Source organism: Oncorhynchus mykiss, chromosome 15 (genome assembly GCF_057628025.1).
Source record: "Oncorhynchus mykiss isolate SJ-2025 chromosome 15, ASM5762802v1, whole genome shotgun sequence".
Classification (NCBI taxonomy): Eukaryota; Metazoa; Chordata; class Actinopteri; order Salmoniformes; family Salmonidae; genus Oncorhynchus; species Oncorhynchus mykiss.
The window spans coordinates 6,364,530-6,385,905 of record NC_143036.1 but is presented as its reverse complement, the minus strand read 5'-3'; the positions used below and the strand labels follow the sequence as shown (position 1 = coordinate 6,385,905).

The 21,376-nt window shown below is 48.0% G+C and overlaps 1 protein-coding gene across 5 annotated transcripts in view; it reads right to left on the bottom strand.

Moving 5' to 3' along the window:
* Window positions 1–21,376, bottom strand: part of LOC110489533 (nuclear receptor coactivator 2) — a 188,496-nt gene that overhangs the window by 108,729 nt on the left and 58,391 nt on the right. For all 5 annotated transcript variants that reach the window (XM_090199235.1, XM_090199237.1, XM_090199236.1 and 2 more), the window contains exon 3: window positions 3,448–3,558. In XM_090199235.1, coding sequence (XP_090055361.1) covers window positions 3,448–3,539 — 92 coding nt within the window. In that variant the 5' untranslated portion in view covers window positions 3,540–3,558. The remainder of the gene's footprint in view (window positions 1–3,447; window positions 3,559–21,376) is intronic.

The window sequence follows — 21,376 nt, the reverse complement described above, 5'->3', positions numbered from 1 at the left end:
GTACCAGAGTTATAATCATGACAGAACTATAGGGTTGGCAACCATCATAATCATGATCAGCCAACCAGCCAATCGGTCAGCCAGCCAATCGGTCAGCCGAGTCAGCCAGGCGGTCAGCCGAGTCAGCCTTATTTAATTGTACGTTTAGTTAAATAATCAGGTCTGGCCTCTTACATAAAGTTAGGCTTATGATAAGTAGTTTATAACTCCACTAGCAGGCCTATAGCATCCTGAAGGTACTGTGTAGACTTGGAGCAGTGCTCAGTCTCTAGCGTTTGAGTTGCCTATAGAAAGTTAGAATAAGAGCAAAGTAGTTTAGCAGAGTTTAGTATGGTAAAGTAGAGTTCCATTTAGTTTAGTGTAGCAGAGTCTAGCATGGTAAAGTAGAGTTCCATTTAGTTTAGTATAGTAGAGTATAGCATGGTAAAGTAGAGTTCCATTTAGTTTGGTAGAGTAGAGTTTAGTATGGTAAAGTAGAGTTCCATTTAGTTTAGTAGAGTAGAGTTTAGTATGGTAAAGTAGAGTTCCATTTAGTTCAGTGGAGTAGAGTTTAGTATGGTAAAGTAGAGATCCATTTAGTTTAGTAGAGTAGAGTTTAGTATGGTAGAGTTTAGGAGAGTTTAGTACAGTAGAGTAGAGTTTAGTATAGCGGAGTTCGGTTTAGTATATATAGTAGAGTAGAGTTTAGTATAGTGGAGTTCGGTTTAGTATATATAGTAGAGTATAGCATGGTAAAGTAGAGTTCGGCACAGTTTAGTAAAGCCAAGTTTAGTATGGTAAAGTAGAGTTTAGTACAGTAGAGTTTAGTGGAGTTTAGTATGGTAAAGCAGAGATTAGTATAGTAATGTAGGGTTTAGTACAGGAGAGTTTAGTTGAGTTTAGTATGGTAAAGTAGAGTTTAGTACAGTAGAGTTTAGTATGGTAAAGCAGAGTTTAGTACAGTATAGTGTAGTAGAGTAGAGTGCAGTATAGTAATGTAGAGTATAGTTTAGTTTAGTAGAGTTTAGTATAGTCGAGTTTAGTATTGCCAAGTAGCGTTTAGTATAGTAGAGCAGAGTTTAGTATACTAGAGTATACTCGTGTACAGTTTAGTAGAGTTTAGAATAGTCAAGTAGAGTTTAGTATAGTAAAGTTTAGAATAGTTTAGTATGGTAAAGTTTAGAAGAGTTTAGTAGAGTATAATATCGTATAGTTTAGCAGAGTTCAGTAGTTTAGTAGAGTTTAGTATAGTCAAGTAGAGTTTAGTATAGAAAGGTATAGTTTAGTGAAGCAGATTTTAGTAGAGTAAAGTTCAGTAAAGTAGAGTTTAGTAGAGTAGAGCTTAGTATAGTAGAGTAGAGTTTAGTATAGTAGAGCAGAGTTTAGTAGAGCATAGTTTAGCATAGTAGAGTAGAGTTTAGTATAGTATAGTCGAGTTTAGTATAGTAAAGTAGAGTAGAGTTTGGCATAGTAAAGTAGTATAGTAGAGTAGAGTTTAGTATAGCAGGGCTTAGTATAGTAGTGTTTAGTATAGTATATTGTAGTATAGTAGAGTTTAGTATAGTAGAGTAGAGTTGAGTATAGTTTAGTTTAGTTAAGTATAGTAGAGTTTGGTATAGTATATTTAAGTATAGTAGAGTTCAGTATTGCCAAGTAGAGTTTAGTAGAGTTCAGTATTGCCAAGCAGAGTTTAGTATAGTATAGTTTAGTAGAGTTCAGTATAGTAGAGTAGAGTTTAGTATAGTAGAGTTCAGTATTACCAAGTAGAGTTTAGTATAGTACAGTTTAGTATAGTAGAGTGTAGGTTAGTATTGTAGAGTATAGTTTTGTATAGTAGAGTTTAGTATAGCTGAGTAGAGTTTAGTATAGTATAGTAGAGGTTAGTATAGTATAGTTTAGTATAGTATGGTTTAGTATAGTTTGGTATAGTAGAGTTTAGTATAGTATAGTAGAGTAGAGTTTGGTAGAGTTCAGTATAGTAGAGTAGAGTTTAGTATAGTAGTTTAGTATTGCAGAGTATAGTTTTGTATAGTATAGTTTAGCATAGTATAGTAGAGTTTATTATAGTAAAGTTTCGTATAGTAGAGTTTAGTATAGTATAGTTTAGTACAGTATAGTTTAGTATAGTAGAGCTTAGTATAGTAGAGTTTAGTATAGTTTGGTATAGTTCAGTATTGCCAAGCAGAGTTTAGTATAGTCGAGTTTAGTATAGTATAGTTCAGTATTGCCAAGTAGAGTGTAGTATGGTTGAGTTTAGTAGAGTATAGTTTAGTAGAGTATAGTTTAGTAGAGTTCAGTATAGCAGAGGTCAGTATAGTAGAGTTCAGTATAGCAGAGTTTAGTATAGTAGAGTTTAGTTTAGTAGAGTTTAGTATAGGAGAGTTTAGTATATAATATTTCAGTATTGCCAGGTAGAGTTTAGTAGAGTAGAGTTTAGTATAGTAGAGTTTAGTATAGTATAGTTCAGTATCGCCAAGTAGAGTTTACTATAGTAGAGTTTAGTATAGTAGAGTAGCGTTTAGTATAGAATATTTCAGTATTGCCAGGTAGAGTTTAGTAGAGTATTGCTTAGTATAGTAGAGTAGAGTTTAGTATAGTAGAGTAGAGTTTAGTATAGTAGAGTTTACTATAGCAGAGTTCAGTATAGCAGCGTTTTGTATAGTAGAGTTTAGTATAGCAGAGTTCAGTATAGTAGAGTTCAGTATAGCAGAGTTTAGAATAGTAGAGTTTAGTATAGTATAGTCATTTAGTAGAGTTTAGTAGAGTAGAGTTTAGAATAGCAGAATTAAGTATAGTAGAGTTCAGTATTGCCAGGTAGAGTTTAGAAGAGTAGAGTTTACTATAGCAGAGTTCAGTATAGTAGAGTTTAGTATAGTAGAGTAGAGTTTAGTATAGCAGAGTTCAGTATAGTATAGTTCAGTATAGCAGAGTTTAGTATAGTATAATAGAGTTTAGTATAGTAGCGTTTAGTATAGTAGAGCAGCGTTTAGTATAGTAGAGTAGAGTTTAGTATAGTATAGTAGTGTTCAGCATAGTGGAGTTCTGTATAGTAGAGTTCCGTATAGTAGAGTTTAGTATAGTAGAGTTTAGTATAGCAAAGTTTAGTATAGTAGAGTTTAGTATAGTAGAGTTCAGCATAGTAGAGTTTAGTATAGTAGAGTAGAGTTTAGTAGAGTTCAGCATGGTAGAGTGTAGTATAGTAGAGTAGAGTTTAGTATAGTAGAGTTCAGCATAGTGGAGTTCAGTATAGTAGAGTTCCGTATAGTAGAGTTCCATATAGTAGAGTATAGTATAGCAGAGTTTAGTATAGTATAGCAGAGTTTAGTATAGTAGAGTTTAGTATAGTAGAGTTTAGTATAGTAGAGTTTAGTATAGCAATGTGTAGTATAGTAAAGTGTAGTATAGTAGAGTGTAGTATAGTAGAGTAGAGTTTAGTAGATTTAGCATAGTAAAAACAGCTGTTCCTACCTGGGACCCAACAGGTCAGAGGAACATTCCTTGCGTTTCCGCGACTCGGCCCTGGCAGCAGGGTTCGAGGGGTTTTCACCAACGCCACTCATCCTCACTGCATATCAGCGTCTGTTACAGGGAACACACAGAACAGCGTTTAGACTTATTTCACACAGAACAGAGTTTAGACTTGCATTCGGAACGTATTCAGACCCCTTTACTTCTTCCACACTTTGTTAAGGTACAGCCTTATTCTAAAATTATTTAAATTAAATTAAACAGTATAATTAATCTACACACAATACCCTCTACGTGACCAAATGTTTTTAGGAAATGTTAGAAAAAAGTATTCAGACCCTTTGCTATGAGACTCAAAATTGAGCTCAGGTGGTCACTCTGAAAGAACCCGATGGTCACTCTGAAAGAGCTCTAGAGTTCCTCTGTGGAGATGAGAGAACCTTCCAGAAGGACACCCAGCTCTGTGGCACTCCACCAATCAGTTCTTTATGGTAGAGTGGCCAGACAGAAGCCACTCATCAGTAAACGGCACAGCTGGGACTTTGCCAGAAGACACTTAAACGATTCTTAGACCATGAGAAACAAGATTGTCTGGTCTGATGAAACCAAAATGTAACTTTTTGGCTTGAATGCCAAGCGTCACATCTGGAGGAAACCTGGCACCATCCCTACGGTGAAGCATGGTGGTGGCAGAATCATGCTGTGGGGAGGTTTTTCAGCGGCAGGGACTGGGAAACTAGTCAGGAGCGAAGGAAAGATGAACAGAGAAAAGTACGGAGAGATCCTTGACAAAAAACCTGCTCCAGAGCACTCAGGACCCCAGACTGAGGCGAAGGTTCACCTTCCAACAGGACAACCACCCTAAGCACACAGCCAAGACAACGCGGGAGTGGCTTCGGGACAAGTCTCTGAATGTCCTTGAGTGGCCCAGCCAGAGCCCTGACTTGAACCCTATCAAATCTCTGGAGAGACCTGAGAATAGCTGTGCAGCGACACTCCCCATCCAACCTGGCAGAGTTTGAGAGGATCTGCAGAGAAGAATGGGAGAAACTCCCTAAATACAGGTTTGCCAAGCTTGTAGTGTCATACCCAAGAAGACTCCAGGCTGTAATCGCTGCCAAAGGTGCTTCAACAAAGTACTGAGTAAAGGGTCTGAATACTTATGTAAATATGATATTTCAGTTTTTTATTTATAATACATCTGCAAACATTTCTAAAAAACTGTTTTGCTTTGTCATTATGGGGTATTGTGTGCAGATTGATGAGAAAAAAACTGAACTAATTTATCCATTTTAGAATAAGGCTGTAACGTAACAAAATGTGGAAAAAGTCAAGGGGTCTGAATACTTTCCAAATTCACTGTATCACAAACAGAACAGAGTTTAGAGATATAGCAAGACAACTTTGCACAAGTGACAGATAACACCAGCGATCAATTATGGGGGTAGACTGACTCTGAGCTCCAAAGTGTAGGGGAATCTTGGGAATATCCTCACCAAGTGAACTGGCTGTTGGGCTATGAGGTGTTTACACAGACGCACACACACACACGTTCAGATGTGCCTTCTAACGCCGGTGACACCGGTTGATCCAACGCAGGAGGAACGAGTGAAAGTGGAGCGGTGAAACAGATTCAATTATTTCCTTCTAATGGTGCCACTCTCCCCAGAGAGACTGAAACGAGAGCGCTGAGTGAGAAGGAGTGCTGAGAGAGAGCGAGACGGAAAGAGAGATGAAGAGACGGGGGGGGGGGGGAGTGAGAGAGCTCCAAACTGAGACAGTTTGTTGACCGAGACGAGAGTGAGACAGTTTGTTGACTGAGAAGAAAGTGAGACAGTTTGTTGACCGAGACGAGAGTGAGACAGTTTGTTGACTGAGACCATCCCACCATCCCAACACTGGCATCCCATCATCCCACCACTGGCATCCCATCATCCCACCACTGGCATCCCACCATCCCACCACTGGCATCCCATCATCCCACCACTGGCATCCCACCATCCCACCACTGGCAACCCACCATCCCACCACTGGCATCCCACCATCCCACCCCTGGCATCCCACCATCCCACCACTAGCATCCCACAACTAGCATCCCGCCACTGGCATCCCACCACTGGCATCCCACCATCCCACCACTGGCATCCCATCATCCCACCACTGGCATCCCACCATCCCAACACTGGCATCCCACCATCCCACCACTGGCATCCCATCATCCCACCACTGGCATCCCACCATCCCACCACTGGCATCCCACCATCCCACCACTGGCATCCCACCATCCCACCCCTGGCATCCCACCATCCCACCACTAGCATCCCACAACTAGCATCCCGCCACTGGCATCCCACCACTGGCATCCCACCATCCCACCACTGGCATCCCATCATCCCACCAATGGCATCCCACCATCCCACCACTGGCATCCCACCACTGGCATCCCACTACTGGCATCCCATCATCCCACCACTAGCATTCCATCATCCCACCACTGGCATCCCACCATCCCAACACTGGCATCCCATTATCCCACCACTAGCATCCCATCATCCCACCACTGGTATCCCATCATCCCACCACTGGCATCCCATCATCCCACCAGTCGTATTACCGCTGCAAAACGACTTTTACCTTGTCAGCTCAATTCGATCCAGAAACCTTTCGGTTACTGGCCTAGCGCTCAAACCACTAGGCTACCTGCTGGTTACTGGCCCAACGCTCTAACCACTAGGCTACCTGCTGGTTACTGGCCCAACGCTCTAACCTCTAGGCTTCCAGCTGGTTACTGGCCCAACGCTCTAACCACTAGCCTTCCTGCTGGTTACTGGCCCAATGCTCTAACCACTAGGCTACCTGCCGATTACTGGCCCAACGCTCTAACCACTAGGCTACCTGCAGGTTACTGGCCCAATGCTCTAACCACTAGGCTACCTGCTGGTTACTGGCCCAACGCTCTAACCACTAGGCTACCTGCCGATTACTGGCCCAACGCTCTAACCACTAGGCTTCCAGCTGGTTACTGGCCCAACGCTCTAACCACTAGCCTTCCTGCTGGTTACTGGCCCAACGCTCTAACCACTAGCCTTCCTGCTGGTTACTGGCCCAACGCTCTAACCACTAGGCTACCTGCCGATTACTGACCCAACGCTCTAACCACTAGGCTACCTGCAGGTTACTGGCCCAACGCTCTAACCACTAGGCTACCTGCTGGTTACTGGCCCAACGCTCTAACCACTAGGCTACCTGCTGGTTACTGGCCCAACGCTCTAACCACTAGGCTACCTGCTGGTTACTGGCCCAACGCTCTAACCACTAGGCTACCTGCCGGTTACTGGCCCAACGCTCTAACCACTAGGCTACCTGCCAATTACTGGCCCAACGCTCTAACCACTAGGCTACCTGCCGATTACTGGCCCAACGCTCTAACCACTAGGCTTCCAGCTGGTTACTGGCCCAACGCTCTAACCACTAGCCTTCCTGTTGGTTACTGGCCCAACGCTCTAACCACTAGGCTTCCAGCTGGTTACTGGCCCAACGCTCTAACCACTAGGCTTCCTGCTGGTTACTGGCCAAACGCTCTAACCAATTGGCTTCCTGCTGGTTACTGGCCCAACGCTCTAACCACTAGGCTACCTGCCGATTACTGGCCCAACGCTCTAACCACTAGCCTTCCTGCTGGTTACTGGCCCAATGCTCTAACCACTAGGCTACCTGCCGATTACTGGCCCAACGCTCTAACCACTAGGCTACCTGCAGGTTACTGGCCCAATGCTCTAACCACTAGGCTACCTGCTGGTTACTGGCCCAACGCTCTAACCACTAGGCTACCTGCCGATTACTGGCCCAACGCTCTAACCACTAGGCTTCCAGCTGGTTACTGGCCCAACGCTCTAACCACTAGCCTTCCTGCTGGTTACTGGCCCAACGCTCTAACCACTAGCCTTCCTGCTGGTTACTGGCCCAACGCTCTAACCACTAGGCTACCTGCCGATTACTGACCCAACGCTCTAACCACTAGGCTACCTGCAGGTTACTGGCCCAACGCTCTAACCACTAGGCTACCTGCTGGTTACTGGCCCAACGCTCTAACCACTAGGCTACCTGCTGGTTACTGGCCCAACGCTCTAACCACTAGGCTACCTGCTGGTTACTGGCCCAACGCTCTAACCACTAGGCTACCTGCCGGTTACTGGCCCAACGCTCTAACCACTAGGCTACCTGCCAATTACTGGCCCAACGCTCTAACCACTAGGCTACCTGCCGATTACTGGCCCAACGCTCTAACCACTAGGCTTCCAGCTGGTTACTGGCCCAACGCTCTAACCACTAGCCTTCCTGTTGGTTACTGGCCCAACACTCTAACCACTAGGCTACCTGCCGATTACTGACCCAACGCTCTAACCACTAGGCTACCTGCCGATTACTGGCCCAACGCTCTAACCACTAGGCTTCCAGCTGGTTACTGGCCCAACGCTCTAACCACTAGGCTTCCTGCTGGTTACTGGCCAAACGCTCTAACCAATTGGCTTCCTGCTGGTTACTGGCCCAACGCTCTAACCACTAGGCTACCTGCCGATTACTGGCCCAACGCTCTAACCACTAGGCTTCCAGCTGGTTACTGGCCCAACGCTCTAACCACTAGCCTTCCTGCTGGTTACTGGCCCAACGCTCTAACCACTAGCCTTCCTGCTGGTTACTGGCCCAACGCTCTAACCACTAGGCTACCTGCCGATTACTGACCCAACGCTCTAACCACTAGGCTACCTGCAGGTTACTGGCCCAACGCTCTAACCACTAGGCTACCTGCTGGTTACTGGCCCAACGCTCTAACCACTAGGCTACCTGCCGATTACTGGCCCAATGCTCTAACCACTAGGCTTCCAGCTGGTTACTGGCCCAACGCTCTAACCACTAGCCTTCCTGCTGGTTACTGGCCCAACGCTCTAACCACTAGGCTACCTGCCGATTACTGACCCAACGCTCTAACCACTAGGCTACCTGCCGATTACTGACCCAACGCTCTAACCACTAGGCTACCTGCCGATTACTGGCCCAACGCTCTAACCACTAGGCTTCCGGCTCGTTACTGGCCCAACGCTCTAACCACTAGCCTTCCTGTTGGTTACTGGCCCAACGCTCTAACCACTAGGCTACCTGCCGATTACTGACCCAACGCTCTAACCACTAGGCTACCTGCCGATTACTGGCCCAACGCTCTAAACACTAGGCTTCCAGCTGGTTACTGGCCCAACGCTCTAACCACTAGGCTTCCTGCTGGTTACTGGCCCAACGCTCTAACCAATTGGCTTCCTGCTGGTTACTGGCCCAACGCTCTAACCACTAGATTTCCTGCTGGTTACTGGCCCAACACTCTAACCACTAGGCTACCTGCTGGTTACTGGCCCAACGCTCTAATCACTAGGCTTCCAGCTGGTTACTGGCCCAACACTCTAACCACTAGGCTTCCTGCTGGTTACTGGCCCAACACTCTAACCACTAGGCTTCCAGCTGGTTACTGGCCCAACGCTCTAACCACTAGCCTTCCAGCTGGTTACTGGCCCAACGCTCTAACCACTAGGCTACCTGCTGGTTACTGGCCCAACGCACTAACCACTAGGCTACCTGCTGGTTACTGGCCCAACGCTCTAACCACTAGGCTCCCTGCTGGTTACTTGCCCAACGCTCTAACCACTAGGCTTCCTGCTGGTTACTTGCCCAACACTCTAACCACTAGGCTTCCAGCTGGTTACTGGCCCAATGCTCTAACCACTAGGCTACCTGCTGGTTACTGGCCCAATGCTCTAACCACTAGGCTACCTGCCGATTACTGGCCCAACGCTCTAACCACTAGGCTACCTGCCGATTACTGGCCCAACGCTCTAACCACTAGGCTTCCAGCTGGTTACTGGCCCAATGCTCTAACCACTAGGCTACCTGCCGATTACTGGCCCAACGCTCTAACCACTAGGCTACCTGCCGATTACTGGCCCAACGCTCTAACCACTAGGCTTCCAGCTGGTTACTGGCCCAACGCTCTAACCACTAGCCTTCCTGTTGGTTACTGGCCCAACGCTCTAACCACTAGGCTACCTGCCGATTACTGACCCAACGCTCTAACCACTAGGCTACCTGCCGATTACTGGCCCAATGCTCTAACCACTAGGCTTCCTGCCGGTTACTGGCCCAACGCTCTAACCAATAGGCTTCCTGCTGGTTACTGGCCCAACGCTCTAACCACTAGGCTTCCTGCTGGTTACTGGCCCAACACTCTAACCACTAGGCTTCCAGCTGGTTACTGGCCCAATGCTCTAACCACTAGGCTACCTGCTGGTTACTGGCCCAATGCTCTAACCACTAGGCTACCTGCTGGTTACTGGCCCAACGCTCTAACCAATAGGCTTCCTGCTGGTTACTGGCCCAACGCTCTAACCACTAGGCTTCCTGCTGGTTACTGGCCCAACGCTCTAACCACTAGCCTTCCAGCTGGTTACTGGCCCAACGCTCTAACCACTAGGCTTACTGGCCCAACGCTCTAACCACTAGGCTACCTGCTGGTTACTGGCCCAACGCTCTAACCACTAGGCTACCTGCTGGTTACTGGCCCAACGCTCTAACCACTAGGCTTCCTGCTGGTTACTGGCCCAACACTCTAACCACTAGGCTTCCTGCTGGTTACTGGCCCAACGCTCTAACCACTAGGCTTCCTGCTGGTTACTGACCCAACGCTCTAACCACTAGGCTTCCTGCTGGTTACTGGCCCAACGCTCTAACCACTAGGCTTCCTGCTGGTTACTGACCCAACGCTCTAACCACTAGGGTTCCTGCTGGTTACTGGCCCAACGCTCTAACCACTAGGCTTCCTGCTGGTTACTGGCCCAACGCTCTAACCACTAGGCTTCCTGCTGGTTACTGGCCCAACGCTCTAACCACTAGGCTACCTGCTGGTTACTGGCCCAACACTCTAACCACTAGGCTTCCAGCTGGTTACTGGCCCAACGCTCTAACCACTAGGCTTCCTGTCCTTCTATGCAGGGCTGCTTTAACTCAGCGACATAATGACACTAAGAAATGTTTACATATCTCATACTGTATGCTATTCTTTACTATCTACTGCATCTCAGCCACTCTGTCACTGCTCATCCACATATTTATACTTATATATTCTCATCTCATTCCTTTACTAGATTGTGTGTATTAGGTAGTTGTTGTGGAAATGTTAGATGACTTGTTAGATATTACTGCACTGTTGGATCTAGAAGCACAAGCATTTCGCTACACTCGCATTAACATCTGCTAACCATGTGTATGTGACCAATACAATTTGATTTGACTTGATTTGTGGGTTTTCAAGCACAACATACTCATTTTAAGTTCTGCCACATCATCTCAATTGGGAATTAGGTCTGGACTTTGACTAGGCCATTCCAAAACTTCAAATGTGTTGCTTTTTAAACATTTTCACGTTGTCTTGTGTTTTCAAAGTCCAGACATAATCCCAATTGAGACGTTGTGGTGGGACTTGAAAAGAGCAGTTTATGCTTAAAAAAACCCACAAATATTGCTGAGTTAAAGCAGTTCCGTATGGAAAAGAGAGGGGCGAAATTCCTCCGCAGCGACGTGAGAGAGTGATTAATAACAGGAAGTGGTGTTTGGTTGGAGTCATTGCAGCTAAAAGTGGCATAACCAGTCACCGAGTGTTAAGGAGGCAATTTACTTTTTCACACAAGGGCATTGTGGGTGTTGCATAACTTAGTTTATGAAGTAAATGAAATAAGTCATCGTTGTGTTATTTTGTTCACTCAGATTCCCTTTATCAAATCAAATCAAATGTATTTATATATAGCCCCTTCGTACATCAGCTGATATCTCAAAGTGCTGTACAGAAACCCAGCCTGAAACCACAAACAGGAAGCAATGCAGGTGTAGAAGCACGTCAGATCTTCAGCCAATATTCGATAACATTCAGTATCAGAAATATGCAAAAAAAATAGAGAACATTTGAAAAAGGGGAAAATTATTCACAGCGATGTATACTGATGTCTCTCCTCTCCATACAATTGTTCAGCCAGCGACCGCAGTAGATTCTCTGGTTCAGTCCTACCAGACAGGTCAGTTAGGTACTAGACAGAGGGAGAGGGATAGAGAGAGGGGGGGGGGGGGGGGGGGGGGTGCAAGACAGCTAGAGCAAGAGCTAGGGAGAAACAAGTGAGGGAGAGCAACAGCCAGACGGCCAGACCGGTGCAGTACAGTGTGTTGTGTTAAACTCCGAGCCACAGTTAACCATGGTAACGGCCACAGCACACTGTGTTCTGTTCTCAACCATTACATAAGAATGAACAGCACAGAACAGCAGTACCATAAGATTGGCTCAGCTAGCGTTAGCCTAGCGTAGTGCCAGCCAGCACATGTCAAAAGGGAGGAGTTACCCGTTGCTCTAGCTAGCACCAATCTCCCTGCTGGATTGCATTGGCCTACTTAAGCCTAATGACAGCAGGGTCTGTGTTGCAGCAATAAGTGAAATCAAAGCTGTGGAGAGGCAGAGAGATGCAGAAAGAGAGAGGGGGGGGGGGGGCAGAGAGAGGGGGGGGGGCAGAGAGAGGGGGGGGGCAGAGAGAGGGGGGGGGGAGAGAGAGGGGGGGGCAGAGAGATGCAGAAAGAGAGAGGGGCAGAGAGAGAGAGGGGCAGAGAGAGGGGGGGGGGCAGAGAGAGGGGGGGGCAGAGAGAGAGAGGGGCAGAGAGATGCAGAAAGAGGGGGGGGGGGGCAGAGAGAGGGGGGGGGGGGCAGAGAGAGAGACGGGCAGAGAGAGAGTGGGGAAGAAAGAGACAGCGAGAGAGAGGGGGGGCAGAGAGAGGGGGGGGGCAGAGAGAGGGGGGGGGCAGAGAGAGAGAGGGGTAGAGAGAGAGTGGGGAAGAAAGAGACAGCGAGAGAGAGGGGGGGCAGAGAGAGGGGGGGGGGGCAGAGAGAGGGGGGGGCAGAGAGAGGGGGGGGGGGCAGAGAGAGAGTGGGGAAGAAAGAGAGAGCGAGAGAGAGGGGGGGCAGAGAGAGGCAGAGAGAGAGGGGCAGAGAGAGAGAGAGAGAGAGAAATAAAGCCTAGCTGCCCAGAGAGACAGGCTGTGCTCACTCTGCTCCAGGGGAGAGGTAGACCTAAGAGAATATTTATTTCCCCAAATTATCATTCAGTACAAAGAATTTGAAACTAGCAAATCAAATGTATTTATAAAGCCCTTCTTTCATCAGCTGATGTCACAAAGTGCTGTACAGAAACCCAGCCTGAAACCCCAAACAGCAAGCAATGCAGGTGTAGAAGCACGGTCGCTAGGAAAAACTCCCTAGAAAGGCCAGAACCTAGGAAGAAACCTAGAGAGGAACCAGGCTATGAGGGGTGTAACTATAAAATATTATTTATTGGGTGAAAAGCCAAATATGTGTCCTCCTGCCACAACCAGAAGGACATTACAATGTAATGTCAATAATATTTCCCATTTAGTTGTCTTTCATACCAGGTCATGTGTCTTCTCAGTCAGGTTGAGACTGGTCTACTACCAGGTCATGTGTCTTCTCAGTCAGGTTGAGACTGGTCTACTACCAGGTCATGTGTCTTCTCAGTCAGGTTCAGACTGGTCTACTACCAGGTCATGTGTCTTCTCAGTCAGGTTCAGACTGGTCTACTACCAGGTCATGCGTCTTCTCAGTCAGGTTGAGACTGGTCAACTACCAGGTCATGTGTCTTCTCAGTCAGGTTGAGACTGGTCGACTACCAGGTCATGTGTCTTCTCAGTCAGGTTGAGACTGGTCTACTACCAGGTCATGTGTCTTCTCAGTCAGGTTGAGACTGGTCGACTACCAGGTCATGTGTCTTCTCAGTCAGGTTCAGACTAGTCTTCTACCACGTCATGTGTCTTCTCAGTCAGGTTGAGACTGGTCTACTACCAGGTCATGTGTCTTCTCAGTCAGGTTGAGACTGGTCGACTACCATGTCATGTGTCTTCTCAGTCAGGTTGAGACTGGTCGACTACCAGGTCACGTGTCTTCTCAGTCAGGTTGAGACTGGTCTACTACCATGTCATGTGTCTTCTCAGTCAGGTTGAGACTGGTCGACTACCAGGTCAGGCGTCTTCTCAGTCAGGTTGAGACGGGTCTACTACCAGGTCATGCGTCTTCTCAGTCAGGTTGAGACTGGTCTACTACCAGGTCATGTGTCTTCTCAGTCAGGTTGAGACGGGTCTACTACCAGGTCATGTGTCTTCTCAGTCAGGTTGAGACTGGTCAACTACCAGGTCATGTGTCTTCTCAGTCAGGTTGAGACTGGTCTACTACCATGTCATGTGTCTTCTCAGTCAGGTTGAGACTGGTCGACTACCAGGTCAGGCGTCTTCTCAGTCAGGTTGAGACGGGTCTACTACCAGGTCATGTGTCTTCTCAGTCAGGTTGAGACGGGTCTACTACCATGTCATGTGTCTTCTCAGTCAGGTTGAGACTGGTCTACTACTATTGCTTTAATGTATTATTATTCTCATTATTAATATTGTTTTTGTAGTTGCTGATAATGGTAATCCCAGTATTACTGCTGTTGGTCACACCATTTTTGTAAAAATGTATTTTTTTACTTTGACAATGTAAGTAATTTAGTCTATTGAATTGAATTGAGAGAGGCAGAGAAGGAGACAGAGAGAAAGACAGAGAGAATTGCATTACTGTGAAGGGGACAAACAGTTCTTTAAACAGCTTGATGGCTTTGAATATGCCACCAGTGAACGAGGACAGACATTATCGCAGAGTCAGGAGCCTCATCCCAGAGTCAGGAGCCTCATCCCAGAGTCAGGAGCCTCATCGCAGAGTCAGGAGCCTCATCCCAGAGTCAGGAGCCTCATCGCAGAGTCAGGAGCCTCATCCCAGAGTCAGGAGCCTCATCCCAGAGTCAGGAGCCTCATCCCAGAGTCAGGAGCCTCATCGCAGAGTCAGGAGCCTCATCCCAGAGTCAGGAGCCTCATCCCAGAGTCAGGAGCCTCATCTGCATCCCTTGTGACACCCTATATAGTGAATTACTTCTGCCCAGGACTCATAGTGCTACGTAAGGATTACGGTGTCAATTAGGACCAAGCCAGGATCATTGTGTGGACTGTGAGTGACAAGACACTGATCCACAACAACATGGCATGAAGCTATGGAGTTGTGAAGATTGCCATGAGGGTGTCTTTACATGTCTTAGTGCTGCTCTCGGGGACACCGCATGTCCTAGTGCTGCTCTCGGGGTCTCCACATGTCCTCGTGCTGCTCTTGGTGTTCCTGGAGACGGCCTGCTTGGTGTTCCTGGAGACGGCCTGCTTGGGGTTCCTGGAGACGGCCTGCTTGGGGTTCCTGGAGACGGCCTGCTTGGGGTTCCTGGAGACGGCCTGCTTGGGGTTCCTGGAGACGGCCTGCTTGGTGTTCCTGGAGACGGCCTGCTTGGGGTTCCTGGAGACGGCCTGCTTGGTGTTCCTGGAGACGGCCTGCTTGGTGTTCCTGGAGACGGCCTGCTTGGTGTTCCTGGAGACGGCCTGCTTGATGTTCCTGGAGACGGCCTGCTTGGTGTTCCTGGAGACGGCCTGCTTGGGGTTCCTGGAGACGGCCTGCTTGGTGTTCCTGGAGACGGCCTGCTTGGGGTTCCTGGAGACGGCCTGCTTGGTGTTCCTGGCATCGGCCTGCTTGGTGTTCCTGGCGTCGGCCTGCTTGGTGTCGGCCTGCTTGGTGTCGGCCTGCTTGGAGTCGGCCTGCTTGGTGTCGGCCTGCTTGGTGTCGGCCTGCATGGTGTCGGCCTGCTTGGTGTCGGCCTGCTTGGTGTCGGCCTGCATGGTGTCGGCCTGCATAGAGTTGGCCTGCTTAGTGTCGAGTTGCTTAGTGTCGAGCTGCTTAGTCTCGGCCTGCTTAGTGTCGGCCTGCTTAGTGTCGGCCTGCTTAGTGTCGGCCTGCTTAGTGCCAAGCTGCTTAGAGGTCTTAGTGTTGGCCTGCTTAGTGTCGGCCTGCTTAGTGTCGAGTTGCTTAGTGTCGAGCTGCTTAGTGTCGAGCTGCTTAGTGTCGGCCTGCTTAGTGCCAAGCTGCTTAGAGGTCTTAGTGTTGGCCTGCTTAGTGTCGGCCTGCTTAGTGTCGAGCTGCTAAGAGGTCTTAGTGTTGGCCTGCTTAGTGTTGGCCTGCTTAGTGTCGAGCTGCTTAGAGGTCTTAGTGTTGGCCTGCTTAATGTCGACCTGCTTAGTGTCGGCCTGCTTAGTGTCGGCCTGCTTAGTGTCGGCCTGCTTAGTGCCGAGCTGCTTAGAGGTCTTAGTGTTGGCCTGCTTAGTGTCGGCCTGCTTAGTGTCGAGCTGCTTAGAGGTCTTAGTGTTGGCCTGCTTAGTGTCGGCCTGCTTAGTGTCGAGCTGCTTAGAGGTCTTAGTGTTGGTCCTGCTTAATGTCGACCTGCTTAGTGTCGAGCTGCTTAGAGGTCTTAGTGTTGGCCTGCTTAATGTCGACCTGCTTAGTGTCGAGCTGCTTCGAGGTCTTAGTGTTGGCCTGCTTAGTGTCGGCCTGCTTAGTGTCGAGCTGCTTAGAGGTCTTAGTGTTGGCCTGCTTAGTGTCGGCCTGCTTAGTGTCGAGCTGCTTAGAGGTCTTAGTGTTGGCCTGCTTAGTGTCGGCCTGCTTAGTGTCGAGCTGCTTAGAGGTCTTAGTGTTGGTCCTGCTTAATGTCGACCTGCTTAGTGTCGAGCTGCTTAGAGGTCTTAGTGTTGGCCTGCTTAATGTCGACCTGCTTAGTGTCGAGCTGCTTAGAGGTCTTAGTGTCGGCCTGCTTAGTGTCGGCATGCTTAGTGTCGAGCTGCTTAGAGGTCTTAGTGTTGGTCCTGCTTAATGTCGACCTGCTTAGTGTCGAGCTGCTTAGAGGTCTTAGTGTTGGTCCTGCTTAATGTCGACCTGCTTAGTGTCGAGCTGCTTAGAGGTCTTAGTGTTGGCCTGCTTAATGTCGACCTGCTTAGTGTCGAGCTGCTTAGAGGTCTTAGTGTTGGCCTGCTTAGTGTCGGCCTGCTTAGTGTCGAGCTGCTTAGAGGTCTTAGTGTTGGCCTGCTTAGTGTCGGCCTGCTTAGTGTCGAGCTGCTTAGAGGTCTTAGTGTTGGCCTGCTTAGTGTCGGCCTGCTTAGTGTCGAGCTGCTTAGAGGTCTTAGTGTTGGTCCTGCTTAATGTCGACCTGCTTAGTGTCGAGCTGCTTAGAGGTCTTAGTGTTGGCCTGCTTAATGTCGACCTGCTTAGTGTCGAGCTGCTTCGAGGTCTTAGTGTTGGCCTGCTTAGTGTCGGCCTGCTTAGTGTCGAGCTGCTTAGAGGTCTTAGTGTTGGTCCTGCTTAATGTCGACCTGCTTAGTGTCGAGCTGCTTAGAGGTCTTAGTGTTGGCCTGCTTAATGTCGACCTGCTTAGTGCCGAGCTGCTTAGAGGTCTTAGTGTTGGTCCTGCTTAATGTCGACCTGCTTAGTGTCGAGCTGCTTAGAGGTCTTAGTGTTGGCCTGCTTAATGTCGACCTGCTTAGTGCCGAGCTGCTTAGAGGTCTTAGTGTCGGCCTGCTTAGTGTCGGCCTGCTTAGTGTCGAGCTGCTTAGAGGTCTTAGTGTTGGCCTGCTTAATGTCGACCTGCTTAGTGCCGAGCTGCTTAGAGGTCTTAGTGTTGGTCCTGCTTAATGTCGACCTGCTTAGTGTCGAGCTGCTTAGAGGTCTTAGTGTTGGCCTGCTTAATGTCGACCTGCTTAGTGCCGAGCTGCTTAGAGGTCTTAGTGTTGGTCCTGCTTAATGTCGACCTGCTTAGTGTCGAGCTGCTTAGAGGTCTTAGTGTTGGTCCTGCTTAATGTCGACCTGCTTAGTGTCGAGCTGCTTCGAGGTCTTAGTGTTGGCCTGCTTAATGTCGACCTGCTTAGTGTCGAGCTGCTTCGAGGTCTTAGTGTTGGCCTGCTTAGTGTCGGCCTGCTTAGTGTCGAGCTGCTTAGAGGTCTTAGTGTTGGCCTGCTTAGTGTCGGCCTGCTTAGTGTAGAGCTGCTAAGAGGTCTTAGTGTTGGTCCTGCTTAATGTCGACCTGCTTAGTGTCGAGCTGCTTAGAGGTCTTAGTCTCGGCCTGCTTAGTGTCGGCCTGCTTAGTGTCGGCCTGCTTAGTGTCGGCCTGCTTAGTGCCAAGCTGCTTAGAGGTCTTAGTGTCGGCCTGCTTAGTGTCGGCCTGCTTAGTGTCGGCCTGCTTAGTGTCGGCCTGCTTAGTGCCAAGCTGCTTAGAGGTCTTAGTGTTGGCCTGCTTAGTGTCGGCCTGCTTAGTGTCGAGCTGCTTAGTGTCGAGTATTTGATTGGTATTCTTACATTAGCTAGGCTGTGCATCAGTCAAGTCATTTAAGGTGATATGTAACATGAGCATCTCCCCACCTCTAAATGACCATCCATCAGAGTTGTTGCATATGAACCAGCCCTAACATTGTCCATCGCTATTACTTTTAAAACACACCATCTGATTCGCAGAGTCCCTCTCCCAATCAGAGCGAGTCACTATATTCCCAATGGATCTGATTGGCTGTTACCATCCCTCCCAGCCTGTAGTACTTTGAGCTGTTGGATCTTATTGGCTGTTGCCATCCCTCCAGCACGTAAGTGCTTTGGACGGTTGGATATGATTGGTTGCCTGGTTCTCATTGACCTTAGCGGCCCCTGTTCAGGCACCGTATGTGTGTGTGTGTGTGTGTGTCCATCGTAACTTAACGCCACCTTGACAATGACAGCCGGCACATCTCAATGGCACCACTACACACACTCACTCTCGTCTCTATACAGGGTCATATAACATGCCATCTCTAATCCTCCAGTGTGTCTCCTCTGCTCTGTCAGAGGGCTTCTATTAACAGCAGGACGTATGTCATCGATTCAATTATGTCATCGACGTATGTCATTGACTCAATCTGATACAGTGATGCATTGTGGATAGCAGAATGATGGTGCTGGAGTCTGCCGTCTTATCGGCTCCAAACATGCTTTTCTGTTTGTTTTTTCTCGTTGTTCGTAACTTGTTTTGTACATAATGTTGCTGCTACCGTCTCTTGTGACCGAAAAGAGCTTCTGGACATCAGAACAGCGGTTACTCACCTCAAACTAGACAAAGAGTTTTCCTTCAATGAGCCGGACGGGAGGGAGATACTACAGACACCCAACCAGGCCCAGATCCCCGTGATTCGCTGGAGAAGGAAACGGAGATTTCGCGGAAAGAGATCAGGGTGCCTTGTGAAGATCAGGCAACGAGTGGCTAATCTGCCCTTGCCTTCCGTCATGCTAGCTAATGTTAAATCGCTGGAAAATAAAAGGGACGAACTGAAAGCCTGTTTATCCTACCAAGTCGTGGCTGAAAGACGACATTAAGAACATACATGCAGGTTATATCGCCAGGACAGAACAGCAGCCTCCGGTAAGACACGGGGCGGGGGCCTATGCATTTATGTAAACAACAGCTGGTGCACGATATCTAAGGAAGTCTCAAGGTTTTGCTTGCCCGAGGTTGAGTATCTCATGATAAGCTGTAGACCACACTACCTTTATTTTATTTTATTTTTTATTTCACCTTTATTTAACCAGGTAGGCTAGTTGAGAACAAGTTCTCATTTGCAACTGCGACCTGGCCAAGATAAAGCATAGCAGTGTGAACAGACAACACAAAGTTACACATGGAGTAAACAATTAACAAGTCAATAACACAGTAGAAAAATAAAAAAAAGGGGAGTCTATATACATTGTGTCCAAAAGGCATGAGGAGGTAGGCGAATAATTACAATTTTGCAGATTAATAACACTAGAGTTATAAATGATCAGATGGTCATGTACAGGTAGAGATATTGGTGTGCAAAAGAGCAGAAAAGTAAATAAATAAAAACAGTATGGGGATGAGGTAGGTAAAAATGGGTGGGCTATTTACCGATAGACTATGTACAGCTGCAGCGATCGGTTAACTGCTCAGATAGCAGATGTTTGAAGTTGGTGAGGGAGATAAAAGTCTCCAACTTCAGCGATTTTTGCAATTCGTTCCAGTCACAGGCAGCAGAGAACTGGAACGAAAGGCGGCCAAATGAGGTGTTGGCTTTAGGGATGATCAGTGAGATACACCTGCTGGAGCACGTGCTACGGATGGGTGTTGCCATCGTGACCAATGAACTGAGATAAGGCGGAGCTTTACCTAGCATGGACTTGTAGATGACCTGGAGCCAGTGGGTCTGGCGACGAATATGTAGCGAGGGCCAGCCGACTAGAGCAGACAAGTCGCAGTGGTGGGTGGTATGAGGTGCTTTAGTGACAAAACGGATGGCACTGTGATAAACTGCATCCAGTTTGCTGAGTAGAGTGTTGGAAGCAATTTTGTAGATGACATCGCCGAAGTCGAGGATCGGTAGGATAGTCAGTTTTACTAGGGTAAGTTTGGCGGCGTGAGTGAAGGAGGCTTTGTTGCAGAATAGAAAGCCGATTCTTGATTTGATTTTCGATTGGAGATGTTTGATATGAGTCTGGAAGGAGAGTTTACAGTCTAGCCAGACACCTAGGTACTTATAGATGTCCACATATTCAAGGTCAGAACCATCCAGGGTGGTGATGCTGGTCAGGCGTGCGGGTGCAGGCAGCGAACAGTTGAAAAGCATGCATTTGGTTTTACTAGCGTTTAAGAGCAGTTGGAGGCCACGGAAGGAGTGTTGTATGGCATTGAAGCTCGTTTGGAGGTTAGATAGCACAGTGTCCAAGGACGGGCCGGAAGTATATAGAATGGTGTCGTCTGCGTAGAGGTGGATCAGGGAATCGCCCGCAGCAAGAGCAACATCATTGATATATACAGAGAAAAGAGTCGGCCCGAGGATTGAACCCTGTGGCACCCCCATAGAGACTGCCAGAGGACCGGACAGCATGCCCTCCGATTTGACACACTGAACTCTGTCTGCAAAGTAATTGGTGAACCAGGCAAGGCAGTCATCCGAAAAACCGAGGCTACTGAGTCTGCCGATAAGAATATGGTGATTGACAGAGTCGAAAGCCTTGGCAAGGTCGATGAAGACGGCTGCACAGTACTGTCTTTTATCGATGGCGGTTATGATATCGTTTAGTCCCTTGAGCGTGGCTGAGGTGCACCCGTGACCGGCTCGGAAACCAGATTGCACAGCAGAGAAGGTACGGTGGTATTCGAGATGGTCAGTGACCTGTTTGTTGACTTGGCTTTCGAAGACCTTAGATAGGCAGGGCAGGATGGGTCTGTAACTCAACTCTACAGAGAGAGTTTTCGTCTGTATTCTTTGTAGCTGTTTACATACCACCACAGTCAGAAAACGCTCACCCAGAGGCGCGCTCTCAGTAGCCGAGGGACTTTAATGCAGGGAAACTTAAATTTGTTTTACCAAATTTCTATCAGCATGTTAAATGTGCAACCAGTGGGGGAAAAAAACAACTCTAGACCACCTTTACTCCACACACAGAGACGCGTACAAAGCTCTCCCTCGCCCTCCGTTTGGCAAATCTGACCATAATTCTATCCTCCCGATTCCTGCTTACAAGCAGAAATTAAAGCAGGAAGCACCAGTGACTCGGTCTATAAAAAAAGTGGTCAGATGAAGCAGATGCTAAGCTACAGGACTGTTTTGCTAGCTCAGACTGGAATATGTCTCCGGGATATTTCCGATGGGGTACACCATATCAGTCACTGGCTTTATCAATAAGTGCAGAGGACGTCGTCCCCACAGTGACTGTACGAACATACCCCAACCAGAAGCCATGGATTACAGGTAACATTCGCACAAGCTTTCAAGAAGCAGGACTCTAACCTGGAAGCTTAGAAGAAATCCCGCAATGCCCTCACACAAACCATCAAACAGGCAAAGCGTCAATACAGGACCAAGATCGAGTCGTACTACTCCAGCTCCAATGCTCGACGGATGTGAC